This window comes from Danio rerio, chromosome 23, assembly GCF_049306965.1.
Source record: "Danio rerio strain Tuebingen ecotype United States chromosome 23, GRCz12tu, whole genome shotgun sequence".
Lineage (NCBI taxonomy): Eukaryota > Metazoa > Chordata > Actinopteri > Cypriniformes > Danionidae > Danio > Danio rerio.
In genome coordinates this window covers 48,722,501-48,737,500 of record NC_133198.1, presented here as the reverse complement: position 1 = coordinate 48,737,500, position 15,000 = coordinate 48,722,501, and the positions used below count along the sequence as shown (strand labels likewise).

At 41.0% G+C, this 15,000-nt stretch overlaps 1 protein-coding gene and 1 long non-coding RNA gene across 3 annotated transcripts in view; both read left to right on the top strand.

Moving 5' to 3' along the window:
- Positions 1–7,757, top strand: part of st8sia7.1 (ST8 alpha-N-acetyl-neuraminide alpha-2,8-sialyltransferase 7.1) — a 21,638-nt gene extending 13,881 nt beyond the window's left edge. For both annotated transcript variants that reach the window (NM_001386515.1, XM_073938719.1), the window contains one exon: positions 6,734–7,757. In NM_001386515.1, the coding sequence (NP_001373444.1) occupies positions 6,734–7,202 (469 nt within the window). In that variant the 3' untranslated portion in view covers positions 7,203–7,757. The remainder of the gene's footprint in view (positions 1–6,733) is intronic.
- A 3,366-nt stretch (positions 7,758–11,123) lies between these two features.
- si:ch73-269m23.4 overlaps positions 11,124–15,000 on the top strand; it is a 6,171-nt gene continuing 2,294 nt past the window's right edge. Inside the window, exons 1-2 of the long non-coding RNA NR_170123.1 lie at positions 11,124–11,506; positions 11,598–11,670. This is a non-coding gene — a long non-coding RNA (si:ch73-269m23.4). The remainder of the gene's footprint in view (positions 11,507–11,597; positions 11,671–15,000) is intronic.

Here is a 15,000-nt window from a genome sequence, read left to right as displayed (position 1 = left end):
ACTCCACACTTGTAAACAATCGCTCCATCGGGCTCGCGCAGCTATCGGTCCCATCCAGACTCGTCAGTGCTACCAAGCCGACCAATCACAGTGCTTGCTCTACATGTCATTGCGACGTGTAGTTACATTTTTTGAGAGTTGCACGTCAGTGACGGCCACAGCGTAGGGCTATGCATCGACGCGTATGCTATGCCGTAACACACATACTTGACGCAGAAGTATAAATCAGCCTTAATTTGGCATTGTACGATGGTTAATGTAGAACATTCCGATAGACGATGGCATCGTTGTCGTAGGTGGCGGTGAATTAAGGATCTATAAATAATGAATTGCAGGGTGTCTGCAGGGTCTTAAAGTATTAAAAGTTGATAAATCATGAGAAAATGAAGGCCCTTAAAAAGTATTAAAGTCTTAGGCTGCTTTCACACCTGTGAATGGATTCACTTGTTCTGAAACAGGGATTAAAAATGTTACAGTGTTGCTCTTTGCTCTTGGAGCGGTTCGCTTTCACACTGCAAAGTTTCTAAACGAACCAAAAGAGCTAAAACAAGTCACGTGTGAGTAAACTCTCCTCACATTGGTCAGAGTGTCAGGGTTTAGTCCTGCTCAGCTGTCATGCGTCCTTATTTTAATTATGAAAATGAGCAACAAGACATTATAAGCGGAAAGCTGCGCTTTAATTTTGAATGGTGACGCCTACAGACATCATCACCAAGTATAAATCAGAGTAATGACTTTCTCATACAGAGCCCTTGGCTAGAATTATACATTATAGGCTTTACATTATAGAGAGACATAACAGATAAACCAAAACTGCAGTTTGGTTAATTTTCCTAACGGATAAACAGCTCTCGTTAATATAATAATAATAATAAAAGAGTAATAATAACATGCTTTCACTTTCGTACAGGTAAGAATGACCTCCCGCCCTACTCATTCTCTCTTCTTATAGCCGTATGCCTATTACATATCCATAAAACACTGTGATATAGCCGGGCTCGGATCATTTTGCTTTCTCACTACAATCGATCCTCTCCAGACCTCGTTTCAATCGAGCCGAGAGCACCTTATTCAGGCGATCTCAGACCGATTGATTTGGCATGGATCTGAGCGTGAGTGCTGGATTCACCAGGGTCTCTACAGGTTTTATCAAGTAAAATTTAAGACTTTTTAAGACCATTTTAAGACCATAATGAATCAAATTTAAGACTTACACTTATGCAAAAGGTAAAATCTTAATTACATTAAAAACAAATGTTATTAAAATTTAGAGAATTAACACGTATTAATAAGTAAATAGTTAATAAATAAACATTGCTTAATTTTTATTGAAATACTGTTAGTGATTGGATGGGTGTTGGCCCAATTAGGTATAGCTTTACATGGATATAGGAAAATAAAGACTCGTTTAAAATGATTTAAGACCTACAGCACAATATTTTAGTGAATTTAGGACTTTTAAAGGCCTAAAAGTTTGTTTTCGGAATTTAAGACTTTAAGACCCAGCAGATACCCTGTCCACATATGCCAAACGAACCGCGCTAACTGGGCAAATGAGACCGGTTCTGAAGCAAAAGGTGTGAAAGCACCCTTAATTGCATTTTATGAGGTCTTAAATTTTGTTCAAGCACTGTCCAAAGTGTTTGAAAGAGTCCAAGTGACTCTAAAAATGCATGAATATATTTATTTTTCTCCTAATAATAACAACTGTGTGCTCAGTCCACCGCCATCGTCCATTGCGATGTTTCACTTTATACATTATATGATGTCAAATTGGTCGACATCGTCCAACTCTATCTGCGACACAACTACTTTAAAACTCCTGCAGTCTGAGCATTCAGTTATCCACTGAGAAACTGTTTGTTTTGGTCATTTTTAATTAAAATCTGACCTTCTCTGATTGGGTGAAATGCACTTGGCTACGCCCCTCCAAACATTATTTCACTTTGAATGAAAGATGAAAGGCAGGACTCAACAATAAACCCCGCCCCCTACTCAATACTGTGTTTCAGTTGGACATGCATCATCATACCAAATTAAAAGTCTGCATCAACTTCTAATTGACACTGATATTAAATGAGGACAGGTAACACTCAGCTTGAAAAAACTATATAAACTATATATGTAAACTATATCTAGGTCCTGCTCAGTATTGTTCATCAGTAAGGTTAGCTAATATATATATATATATATATATATATATATATATATATATATATATATATATATATATATATATATTTCTTTATTTTTTGTTATGTTTCCTGAAGAAATGGCTGCATGTAGATTGTGAATCTGGCGCCACCTTGTGTCTCTAAATTTTAGTGCAATAATTCTAAAATGGGCAGCACAGTGGGTAACACAATCGCCTCATAGCAAGAAGGTCGCTGGTTCGAGCCCCAGCTGGGTCAGTTGGCTTTTCTGTGTGGAGTTTGCATGTTCTCCCTGTATTGGCGTGGGTTTCCTCCAGTTGCTCGGATTTCCCCCACAAGCCCAAAAACATGAGGTACAGGTGAATTGGGTAAGCTAAATTGTCCGTAGAATATGTGTGAGTGTGTATGGATGTTTCCCAGTACTGGGTTGCAGCTGGAAGGGCATCCGCTGTGTAAAACATAAGTTGGCGGTTCATTCCGCTGTGGCAACCCCTGATTAATAAAGAAACTAAGCAGAAAAGAAAATGAATGAACAATTTTAAAAGGATCTTCATTCATTTTTTTCCTTCGGCTTAGTGCCTGATTATTAGGGGTCACCACAGTAGAATGAACCGCCAACTATTCCAGCATATGTTTTACCCAGCAAATGCCCTTAAATAATGTTATTCTTAGACGCTGGCTAGACATTTAGATTTTGGTCACCTGACATCACAACCTAAATCTAACCTAATATTAACGTCTTATGATGTTGTGTGTCTGCTGGGCAATAACCAAATGCACTACAGAATATTACGTTTACACACATCCACAAATAACATGTAAACGCATCAGCTTTTCACAGTGTAATACTCACTACTCTTGAGTACTTTTGAAAGGGCTTCTTTTTACTTTGAGTAATATTTACAGCAGATACCTTTACCCTACTCGCACTACATTTTTAAACAAGTAGTGGTACTTTTACTTGAGTATGATTTTTCACTACTCTTTCCACCACTGCTGACAGGGTATTCGAGTGTCATCATGTGACAGATGTAGAGGTATGTTGTGTGACTGCTATACAGGAAGTTATTATAGGTTAGATACAAATCACGGTATTGTGGTCACTGCTCTAAAATGTTTTTTTTTTTTTTAACTGTCTGGATAAAAAAACATTCCCACATTGAACAAAACACATTTTATTTTAGGAACCAGAATATTTTGAAACGGTATGTCAGGCCAAATAATTAAAATAAATCAGAGGTGCACCAACTCTGTGAACTCAAACCAGAAACTTAACCTGGATGATGGAGGCTTTCAGCGGTGCTTCTGACTGAGCCCAGCCCAGTTTGATAAACTGTTGTCGGTGTAGGCAGGAGGATTTCCCCCGGTACACCAACAACAGGCGCTACGTCATAAGCACGCCCCCACAAGAGGAAGCTCTCGATTGGTTAACGTGGTGCGAATGTCCGCTCAAGTTCAAATTTTTGAACCTGAGCGATTCGCGTGAAACACGTGATACACGCGTCTATCACGCATAACGCTTAACTTGCGCTGCTTCATTTGCGCGATTGCATTATTCGCGCTGCCTTAATCGTGCGTATCGCGCCGCAGGATGTCTAGTCGCATCTTTGCATTGATTTAACATGTAAATCACTCCCACTTGACGCTTTCGCGTCTGGTGTAGATTACGGGTTGGGTGATGTCGACCAATTTGCCATCAAACGATGTCTAATATGAAACATCGCGATGGACGATGGCATCGTCATCTTAGGAGGATTTCCCCCGGTACACCAACAACAGGCACTACGTCATAAGCACGCCCCCACAAGAGGAAGCTCTCGATTGGTTAACGTGGTGCGAATGTCCGCTAAAGTTCGAATTTTTGAACCCGAGCGATTCGCGGGATACACGCGTCTATCACGCATAACTTGCACTGCTTCATTTGCGCGATTGCATTATTCGCGCTGCCTCAATCGTGCGTATCACGCCGCAGGATGTCTTGTCGCATCTTTGCATTGATTTAACATGTAAATCACTCGCACTTGACGCTTTCGCGTCTGGTGTGAATTACGGGTTGGGTGATGTCGACCAATTTGCCATCAAACGATGTCTAATATGAAACATCGCGATGGACGATGGCATCGTCGTCTTAGGCAGCAGTGAGTGAATTATGAATAATTAATAATAATAATTAATTTATGAATAGTTCATAATGAATTAATTATTTGTAGCCTACTGTTTTAACTTTGTTTTACCTATAACCAAAACATTCATGAATAAAGAGACGTTACACACATAATTACCTCCTGTCAATCACTTTTTCCGTGGGACTCGTGAATAAGCAGAGTGATCTGTGTCGGTATAATGGCATTGACGAACCTGGTTGGTAAAAAAGGTGCACAACCAACAGAAACCAACCAACAGTATCTGAGGTTTTCGCTAAAATGACTAAGTACTAGCGTAAAAGAGAAAGATTAAACCGCGTACTTCCATACTATACAGTACGCTAAAATCAGTATGTGTGCTGAGTAGTGTGCAGTATGCGAGAAGTACCCGGATGACTTACTACTTCCGGCGAGATTCTGAAGTGCGCATCCCATGCACGCTGCTCTATCCCATGATGCCCCGCGAGCGAATTCATGAATGGGAGTAATGCGACGCAAATTACGCAGGTATCAAGTGACTGTCAAAATGGTGAATGTAGTACGTCCGAATTCCATTCATACTTTTCACATTCATACTGTATAGAATGCACTTTTCTAACGGCCGAGTAGTATGTTTAAATTAAAATGCAGTACTTACTGAGTAGTAGGCGGTTTGGGACGCAGCCATAGTGTGTGTGTGGTCACGTGACGTGCGTTTTCAGCGGTAGTGTGGAAAGAAGGAGGGCTGCTCAGACATGCTTGGTGAACACCAGAGTGGATCATTTTCATTCTAAAATGCCATTTAAAAACTAAGACTTATTAGTGTAAACAGGGTCTGAGTGTGTATTTTTCGCGAGCGGATTTGCAACGGGGGCGGGGCGGAGGATCGCGATGCCGACTTAGCATCGTGGTGGTGTCTGCTATGGACAATGGCATCGTCTATCGGCCCAACCCTAGAGTGAATGCAGCATACAAGTATAGGGTGCAATTTTGGATACAGCCTCGGTTTACACCTGGGGTGACCCGATGACCTTCACAGCCAATCACAGTCATTTGTTTAAAGGGCCATGAAACCCCCTCGTTTCAGCAGGGTGTTTTCACACCTCTACTTTGGAAAAAGTCAGAAAAGTGGGCGTGTCCAGCTCTGTTTAGGGGGGAGTGTCGGAGGAACTAAAGTGGGAGGGTGTGGGAGTGTCTATTTGGGCACGCGCGAGTTTCAGTCAAAATACTCACACATGAGAAAGTGATGGTGTTTAACCTACGTGGACATCTGTAGTCGAATTATTTGCCAAATTATTAAATGGTGGACTTTAACTGCAGTTTGGCTCTTTTATTCAGGGAATTCAGTCATGTTCCTCGCGACAAACGAGATATTTGATTCGAGGAACTGCTCTAAGCGTGTATTTTTCATGCAATGTTTGATACCGCACGGCGAATGAGAGAAAAAAACCCTCCGCATTTCCCGGAAACTTAGATGCACACGGCAGGTAGTGTCAGAAAGCCGCGTGTGTTATTCCGGTCACAAAATGCGGTGCTATGTTTGCACTCAGTGCAATAGTTAACTTAATTCGATACGAACAAACTGAATAAACAAAGAGCACTGGTCGCTCACTTACCAAATCTGTAGAGACAGAACAATCACCAGCAACTAGAGCCGCGTCTTTAGAAGAGGAGACTAAACGTTACAAGCAAATTTTAGCGTTTGCAGATGAGTACAGCTCTCAGGTAAACAATAATCCTCCTTAGACACGTAAGTTATTGTTGTCGAGCGTCGCGTACACTGTTAATCCACACGTGACTCCAGCTGAGCTCTCACAGAGAGAAAATGAAAACGAAACTTAATGGCAGCAAACTATAAAAGCAACACTTCACGCTTGTTTTGCCAACACAACGTGGCGTCTCTGTGGCGTAAACACGGTGACGCTAATGAATAGTAATGAAGTTGCACAATAGAGCGCGCTGATTGGTTTGAACCAAGCCTTACTCATGCATTAATGCAGCACACTGTAAGACGTAATAAGACACACTCTGGCACAGACATCCAGTCTGCATGCTGGAATACACGCTATTATGTCATGACCGTGACGCAGCTTCAAAAATTCGTTTCAAACCGGAAGTACGAATTTGCTTGAAATAACGCAAAAACAACCAATTTACACTTTTTAGTGAAATATAGGTGTCCTAATAGTGTTTATAGCAGTGTGGGACACATATACGACTGTCAACAGCTCAACACATGTGTTTTGGTGTTTAGTGACCCTTTAAGAATGCACTCAAATGTTTATGTAATTTTTACATTCCAGTACTAATTGGGACTGAGGTTGACACTTTCAACAAGCCTCAAAATGAGCATTTGCATTTCCACTGAAACACAGCCGTTGTGTATAATATTGACCATTTTCAGTTGTAAGTTGTGTGGTTTAAACTTTAAACATACCCTGTGTGTGTGTTTATCAGTGGATACAGGAACCTGGAGAAGAAACCGGGTCCGCTAGTGAAGCGTGTCAGTGTGTACGGAAACTCCTCCCTCATTATTCCTGCATTTGCATATGTAATCTGCACCTCGCCATCCCTCCGGGTCCTCCGAGTCCTGCAGCCAATCAGACCTCAGCAGCCGGTGCTGTTTTTCAGCCCACATTACCTGCGTGCTCTGGACCGCTTCTGGAAGGGGCGTGGCCTCAAGGAGAGGCGCCTCTCTACTGGCTTTATGCTAATTAGCGCTGCACTTGAAATGTGTGAGCACGTGCACGTGTACGGATTCTGGCCCTTCGGCACCGACCTGCAGGAAAACCCCATTCCTTACCATTATTATGACCAGATGAGGAGCGGGTCCGTTCACCGCATGCCGGAGGAGTTTCTGCGTCTCCTGCAGCTCCACAGCCAGGGGGCGCTAACGCTGCACCTGCAGCCCTGTGACACGCACTGAAACGCTGCATTAACGGTGCACATTACTCATTTATTCATGTGAGAGCACATTACAGGCTGCTGCTGTTCTTCAGGCAGTGTAATTTAGGAAAACGGGGAAGCTCAGCAGTATTTATGCATCATCTGTACATCAGTGTGTGCCTTTAAGATAATCATGTCAGATTTAGCTCACTTTAAGATGGTTCACCCAAACATTCTGTCACCTTTATGAATTTCTTTTGTTGAAGATATTTCGAAGAAAGCTGGAAACGTAACAATTTTTTTTTTTAGCATTCTTCAAAATATCTTCTTTTGTGTTCAACAGAAACTCACAAAGCTTTAAAACTGCATGAGGGTGTTCAATTACTTTTTTGGGAGAACTGTTCCTTTAAAAGGGATTGTTTTGTCCTCCGGCCGTGCAGCTCTTACTCTGGTGTTGTTTACTGAGACTTGAAATACACAGAGAGAAATGTTTAATGCGTTTGATATGGACATAAGTTATTTATAAGTTGAATGCATTTGATTTTGTGTTAGTGAAACTGTTGAAATAAAAGCATTTTCTAACATGTTAAATATCTATATTTGGTTCAGAGTGTCACTTGGTAGGGCCATCTGCAGATTTATACGCAAAATTTTGTAAAATAATAATATACAGTTGAAGTCAGAATTATTCGCCCCCACTGTTTATTTTTCCCCCAATTTCTGTTAAAATGAGAGCAGATTTTTTCAGCACATTTCTAATTTACATTTACATTTAGTCATTTAGCAGACGCTTTTATCCAAAGCGACTTACAAATGAGGACAAGGAAGCAATTTACACAACTAAGAGCAACAATGAATAAGTGCTGTAGGCAAGTTTCAGGTCTGTAAAGTCTAAGAAGGGAAGTATTAGTAGTATTAGTAATTTTTTTTTTTTTGTACAGTTAGTTTGATATTCAGAGAGGCAATTGCAGATTAGGAAGTAAAGTGGAGACTAAATAGTTGAGTTTTTAGTGGTTTCTTGAAGACAGCGAGTGACTCTGCTGTTCTGATGCAGTTAGGGAGTTCATTCCACCAACTGGGCAGATTGAGCGTGAGCGTTCGCGAAAGTGATTTCTTCCCTCTTTGGGATGGAACCACGAGGCGACGTTCATTCACAGAACGCAAGTTTCTGGAGGGCGCATAGATCTGCAGAAGTGAGTGCAGATAAGAAGGAGCAAGGCCAGAAGTCACTTTGTAGGCAAACATCAGAGCTTTGAATTTGATGCGAGCAGCAACTGGCAGCCAGTGCAAACGGACTAGCAGCGGAGTGACATGTGCTCGTTTAGGTTCATTGAAGACCACTCGTGCTGCTGCGTTCTGGAGCAGCTGAAGAGGCTTGATAGAGTTAGCTGGAAGCCCGGCTAGCAGAGAGTTGCAGTAATCCAGTTTGGAGAGAACAAGAGCTTGAACAAGGAGTTGAGCTGCATGTTCAGATAAGAAGGGTCGGATCTTTCTGATGTTCATAATAGTAATAATAATCATAATAATCATAATAGTGTTAATAACTCATCTCTAATAACTGATTTATTTTGATTTTGCCATGATGACAGCACATAATAATAGACTAGGGGCTCTTTTTTTGATGATGCATGCGCAAAGTGCAAAGCGCAGGGCGCAAATGCATTCAGGGCGTGTTAGGGTGCTTTAACCCTTGGTTCATTTGCCTGGACCGTACCCAAGATCGATTGTCTCCCCCTGCCACCTCCTCGGTTGGTTTGTGTTCACACTTGTCATTTTTCCAAGCGGCAACCTCCCGATCTCCCTCAGGAAGCCAATACTGCAGTAACTAAAACTGCAATTTATCGAAATTCCGCTAGTCCTGGCCACTCCTGGCTCCAAAACAGAGCAAATTTCAATTGAGCCCACTGTTAGAATGGCCAACTCTACAGCAGAAAAAAGGTGTTTACAGCCTGCTACAAAGAAAGATTTTGGGTCATACAGCTAATATTACCCTTCATGACAACTGTGAGGGGGTGAATTTTTTTTATAACTCATCCGTTTCCTTTATATTAAATTTGCATAATTTAGGGCGTGGCCACTTGAGTGACAGCTAAGTGTGCTCAAAAACCTGAGTTATATCCTAAAACACATGCTGTGCCCCATATGGTCTAAAACCTGCAGGTGGACAAATATTAGCTTGTTTTTAATAAAACAAATATAAATATGCATATAATAAATAATACTGCTAATAATAATAACATTATACAAATGCGAATTGAATGAACTGAAAAAGCCTCCCGAGATGAAGAAGGCATGAAGGCGGTGGTGTTTATATTTATGTAGACTAGAAAATAATATGTTTTGTAATATTTTAATCCTTATATGTATATCCTATATATATCCTTATTATATCCTATATATATATATATATATATATCCCTTAATCCTTAAATTCTTTTTCATTTGTAAAGATATTTGCGTATTGCTCTACATCTTGTGTGTATTAAGCAGTGTGTAAGCGAGGCGCACAACTAATACGCTCTGTGCTGGACAATAGACCGTCTTTGTTATGGTCTATTGAAAAATCTATTATAGTTTAACAACAAGGTAAACAACAATTGCGTTGCGCCTTGCGCCACATTGCGCCGGGTGTATGATAGGGCCCTAGATAGTGTCTATTCAAGACACTTCTATCCAGCTTAAAGTGACATTTAAAGGGTTAACTAGGTTAATTAGGCAGGTTAGGGTAATTAGGCAAGTTATTGCATAATGATGGTTTGTTCTGTAGACAAACCACTGTTGTACAACAACTTGCCTAATTTCCCTAACCTGCCTAGATAACCTAATTAACATATAGTGAAGCCTTTAAATGCCACTTTAAGCTGTATAGGAGTGTCTTGAAAAATTCAATTCACCTTTATTCGAATATCGCTTGTACAATGTAGATTGTGTCAGAGCAGCTTCACATAGAAGATCAGGGTAAATTGAAACGGTGTCAGTCCAGTTTTCAGAAGTTCAGTTTAGTTCAGTTCAGTGTGGTTTAATAATCACTACTGAGAGTCCAAACACTGAAGAGCAAATCCATCAATGTACAGCTCTACAGATCCCGAACCATGCAAGCCAGTGGCGAGGGAAAACCCAACTGGTGAAAGTAAAGTGCGCCTGGACTGCAGCTCTGCACAAAACGTTTGGCCATAAGAGAAATGGTCGTGCCCAACTGAGCCTGGTTTCATGGCAAAGATAAAATAAATCAATTACAAATGAGTAGGCCCACACAGAGTTACGCAGACTTTCGCAGATTTTTAGCACATCATTAATTCTGTTTATTTACTTCAGTAAATGTGTGTAAATCTAAATTTATTCAGTTTTTTTATTAATTACAGTAATATTGAAAATGTTCATCTGATTTATGTACAATGCAGTTTGTACAGTAATAGTTTGTCTTTTAGTAGAGATATTATATGAGAGACTTGCTTTGTTTACCAAATGAAGTGGATCTAATTGGATTGGCAATTTAAACATTAAATAAAAGTTAAAAATGTATTACTTTTTATTTCACATATTAATGTTTTAGTTATGATGCTTGCAAAATAAATCCGCAGATTATCAAAATTCTCCGCAGAAATGGCAAAAAACATCCGCAGATTCCATCTGGCCCTGCAAATGAGTTATTAAAACCATTATGATTAGAAATGTGTTGAAAAATATCTTCGTTAAACAGAAAATGAGGAAAAAAAATAAACGGGGACTAATAATTCTGACTTCAACTGTATATACGCAATATAACTGTATTGTATATGATCAAAAACGTGCTTATAATTCAATAATATATAACTGATATAATATTAAAAGCTGAATAAATACATATTTGCATACATTTACATATAACTAGACTGAATAATGGGCTTTTCTAGGTGCAGATTCATGTGGTCCTACTTTATTCGTTTTTTTCCATTACCATTATGCTGTTTATTAGTGTTTTTAGGAATCAAACTGAGTGTACCTGAGCATTGTGAAACAGGGAGTGTGTTGTCAGGGAGTTTTCGGTGGACTTTAGAGCCATAAATGTATGTGAATGATTAATTCTGCTGCAGATTGGAGTCTTTAGGTTGATCACGGAGAACGACGAAGCAACAAGTTTCTCACAGCGACCGGGTAGCTAAATATAGCTGCGTGTAAACACTGTTAATTCTGTAAAACAACAACTGCTAAGTACCTTTCAGTTTTAAGTGGTCTAGCTAATGCTAAAACCGCTGTTAGCCGACCGGGAGCCGGATCCTCTTTCCGTCTTGTCATTGAAAGCTTGATTCATAACTTGAATCCATGAGAGCAGCGCATGTTTGAGTAAGGATGGATGAAAGTAAGGTAAGATAACCTCTCCTAATGATATACATGTGAAATAAGCAGTGATTTCCCTGTGATTGTGTCTCTATCTGTCGATCTATCTCTCTGTCAGAACGATCGCGAGACTCCGCCCACAACTCCACCCAAAGCCACGCCCTCTCTTTCAGCGTCCACTGATCAGCCGAGTGAGTGAATGCTAAAACACACATATCCAGTGCTGTGAAATGTATTGATAGCACTTCACTTATTCCAAAATGAATTAAGTTAAATGATTTCCTCAACATTCTACACACAATCTCCTATATTGACAATGTGGAAAAAGAGTTTTTGAAATTGTTGCAAATTTATTAAAAATAAAAAAAGCAGTAAAGTCAGATGTACATCAGTATTCAGCATTTGGCGTGAAGCTCTAGATTGAGCTCAGGTAAATTCTATCTCCACTGATCATTATGAAGATGTTTCAGCAGCTTCATTGGAGTTCACCTGTGCTCAATTCAGATGATTGGACATGATTTGAAAAGGCATACACCTGCCTATAAGGGCCCAGGGTTGACAGTGCATGTCAAAGCTCAAACCAAGCATGAAGACAAAGGAATTGTCTGTAGACCTCCGAGACAGGAGTGTCTTGAGGCAGCTTGAGGTGGGGAAGCTTACAGAAACATTTCTGCTGCTCTGAAAGTTTCAATGAGCACAGCGGCCAGGGGCAGGATTTCACAAAAACAAGAAAAGATCCAAATTTATTAAACTAAACAACGATGATCCAAAAAACAAAGTGCAGACAAGAAACGAGCAGGAATCCAAAACATCAAGAAGATACAAAACAAAAGTGATTAAAGGGCACCTTGGTTACCCCTTTTTTCAGATTTAATATAAGTCTTTTGCGTCTCTAGAATGTGTATATAAAGTTTCAGATCAAAATACCCATCAGATTTTTCATTATACCTTTTACAAGATACTTTTTTATACTGATTTCCAGCAGGGGGTGGTTTTGTCGTACTGTGCCTTTAAGCCGAGTTCTGCCTGCCCACTTTTTCTACATGCCTCCTCCCTCAGCTGCGTCAGACAACAGACCGACTTAAAGGAAGAAGGTCTCACGTAGCGTTTGTGAGATACTACAGTAAGAACTAACCTTTACTAATCAGTATTGTGAAGTTGCATTGATGAGTCTCACACAAACATGCGCACACACACACGCGCACACACGCACACACACACACACACACACAAAGGCAGGCAGGCAGGCAGACAGACAGAGCGCGCTTAGCTTAGTTAAGGCTAACCTCAAGTACTGTGTGGATATCTGTGATGCTAATGTACAAAATAAACCTGATTTAACGTCCACAAACCGGGATTGAAGCGTCTTCTTTTATAATTGTTCTGACACGCGGCTGTGCTGATGAAGTAAAGCTGAAGTAAAACGCTGTAATTAATTACACACATACTCTGTTTTAAAACACTTTAAACATGTGAAACTCACTCTTAATCACATTTGATGATGATTGCTGATCCTAGCGAACAGAACAGACCTTTTATTCCCGGTTGCTTTGCGTATGTCTGGTCTTGTTGACATATACACGCGACTACCGGAACATGTTAATGCGCGCAGCTGTCAATCAATTCGGTGGGCGGGGGGATCGCACACCTACGTAATGGTGCGATCGATTTGAAAACAGCTCCAATTGGCCGACCCTTTTTTTGTAGTTAAATTGAAAAAAAAGGACTGGGTGTGTTCATATCACCCCAGTATGACGGTCTATACACTACACCAACACACAGATCTGTCCAAACAGCTTGAAAAGTAGATTTTTTTACCATAGGTGCCCTTTAAAGGAACAAACCAAATCACGAGAAACCAAAAGTATAAAGCATAAATCTAAGAGGCAACTAAAACACAACAGAACAGTGCTTATAAAGACAGGGCTCAATTAAACAAACTAGAAACAGCTGAAAACAATTGATCACGTGTGCAGGGACACATGCAGAGACAAAATAAATGCTAGTGCCCTCAAGTATCCACATGAGGGCACTACAACAGGTGTGACATTACCTCCTCTCAAGGGGAGTGGATACCAGACACTCCCAACTGGTTGCTTGAGTAGGAAGGAGGCGGAACAGAGGTGGACCGGGGGTGGTATGGTGGGTCAGGTCTATACTTAGGACAGAACAAACAAAACAGTTTACAAAACAAAACAAGGAACTAAAGCGAGTCTATGAGAGCCAAGGTAGAGCCCACAGAGCTGCTGATCAAAGGAGCCATGAAGAATTGATCCCCTGACTGGAAACAATAGGGAGAAAAATCCCTTTAAACCAGTCATGGGTCCACCAAGGTGCAACTGGTGTGTTTGGTGGCCAGTGATGAACTCCCGGTGAAAGCTTAATATGAATATTTTCAATTTCATAAGGCTCCTTTTATAGCATCGATGTTGTAATGTAATTAAAATATATTCAGTTAAATAGACTTAAGCAATCATTCAGTTGTTCAAGTGTAAACGAGATGAAAGATCGCTAACGTTAGCATCATCAGCATCAGCAGGCTAGCATAGAAACTCTATTGAAAATACTGAGGTAAGATAAACTCTCACGTTTTAAAGACATGATGGCGGTAATGTAATTTAATGCAGTGCTTCTGTCCGGTCTGAGACCCACTTCATATCATATACCAATCAGGCAGGGAAGACCACAGATTTGTAAAGAAATCAGACCCTAAACGTGTCAATTTTATACAACCCAGGCTCATTCTAGAAACTTATTCCTCTCAACGTTTCTGGAGACCGTAAAATATGCCCCGGTAGGTACGCATTTGTGTAGTTGTGTAGAGGCCGCTGTGTGTGCTTTTTCGCATCTAAAATGACTCTTGCGAGTGCCGTTTGCGCCCACGCTGTTCTCCCGTAAACCCACCGGAGGCCGCTGTCGAGTGACCGTCTGTCTTAAGGCTGATTTATACTTCTGCGTCAAACACCGGCGTATGCTACAGCGCTGACGCATAGCCCTTCACTGTGGCCGTTGGCGTCACTGACGTGCGCCTCTCAAAAAATGTAACTACACTTCGCAACGATGCGTAGCGCAAGTTCTGTGATTGGTCGGCTTGGTAGCGCTGATGAGTCTGGGCGGGACCGAGAGCTGCACGAATGGTGCGAGCGATTGTTTACAAGTGTGGAGTCCGGTGAAGGAGCTCCGGATGGAAAGTTTTGTTTTGTGTTTACCTCATAGTTAAAGTTGTTGCACGTCCGCCGGTTCCTGCCTCAAAATGAGCGAGTTTGAGCCACTTGTACATCCCGGAAGTGTTCAGGAAAAGCAAAACAGCAGTGAAGAAACTCGACACAGAGGAACATTTACCCCTCACTGCCAACTAGCGTTTCGGAAGTGTTAATGCAGACCAACAGAGACAGCAGCAGAAGTATAATTGCACAGCTGCGCGCGTTGCATGCGCCGTGAGTTACGCCGGTCACTTGACGCCGAAGTATAAACCAGGCTTTACTGACTGATGGAATGATTGACTGGGCGACCAGCCAATC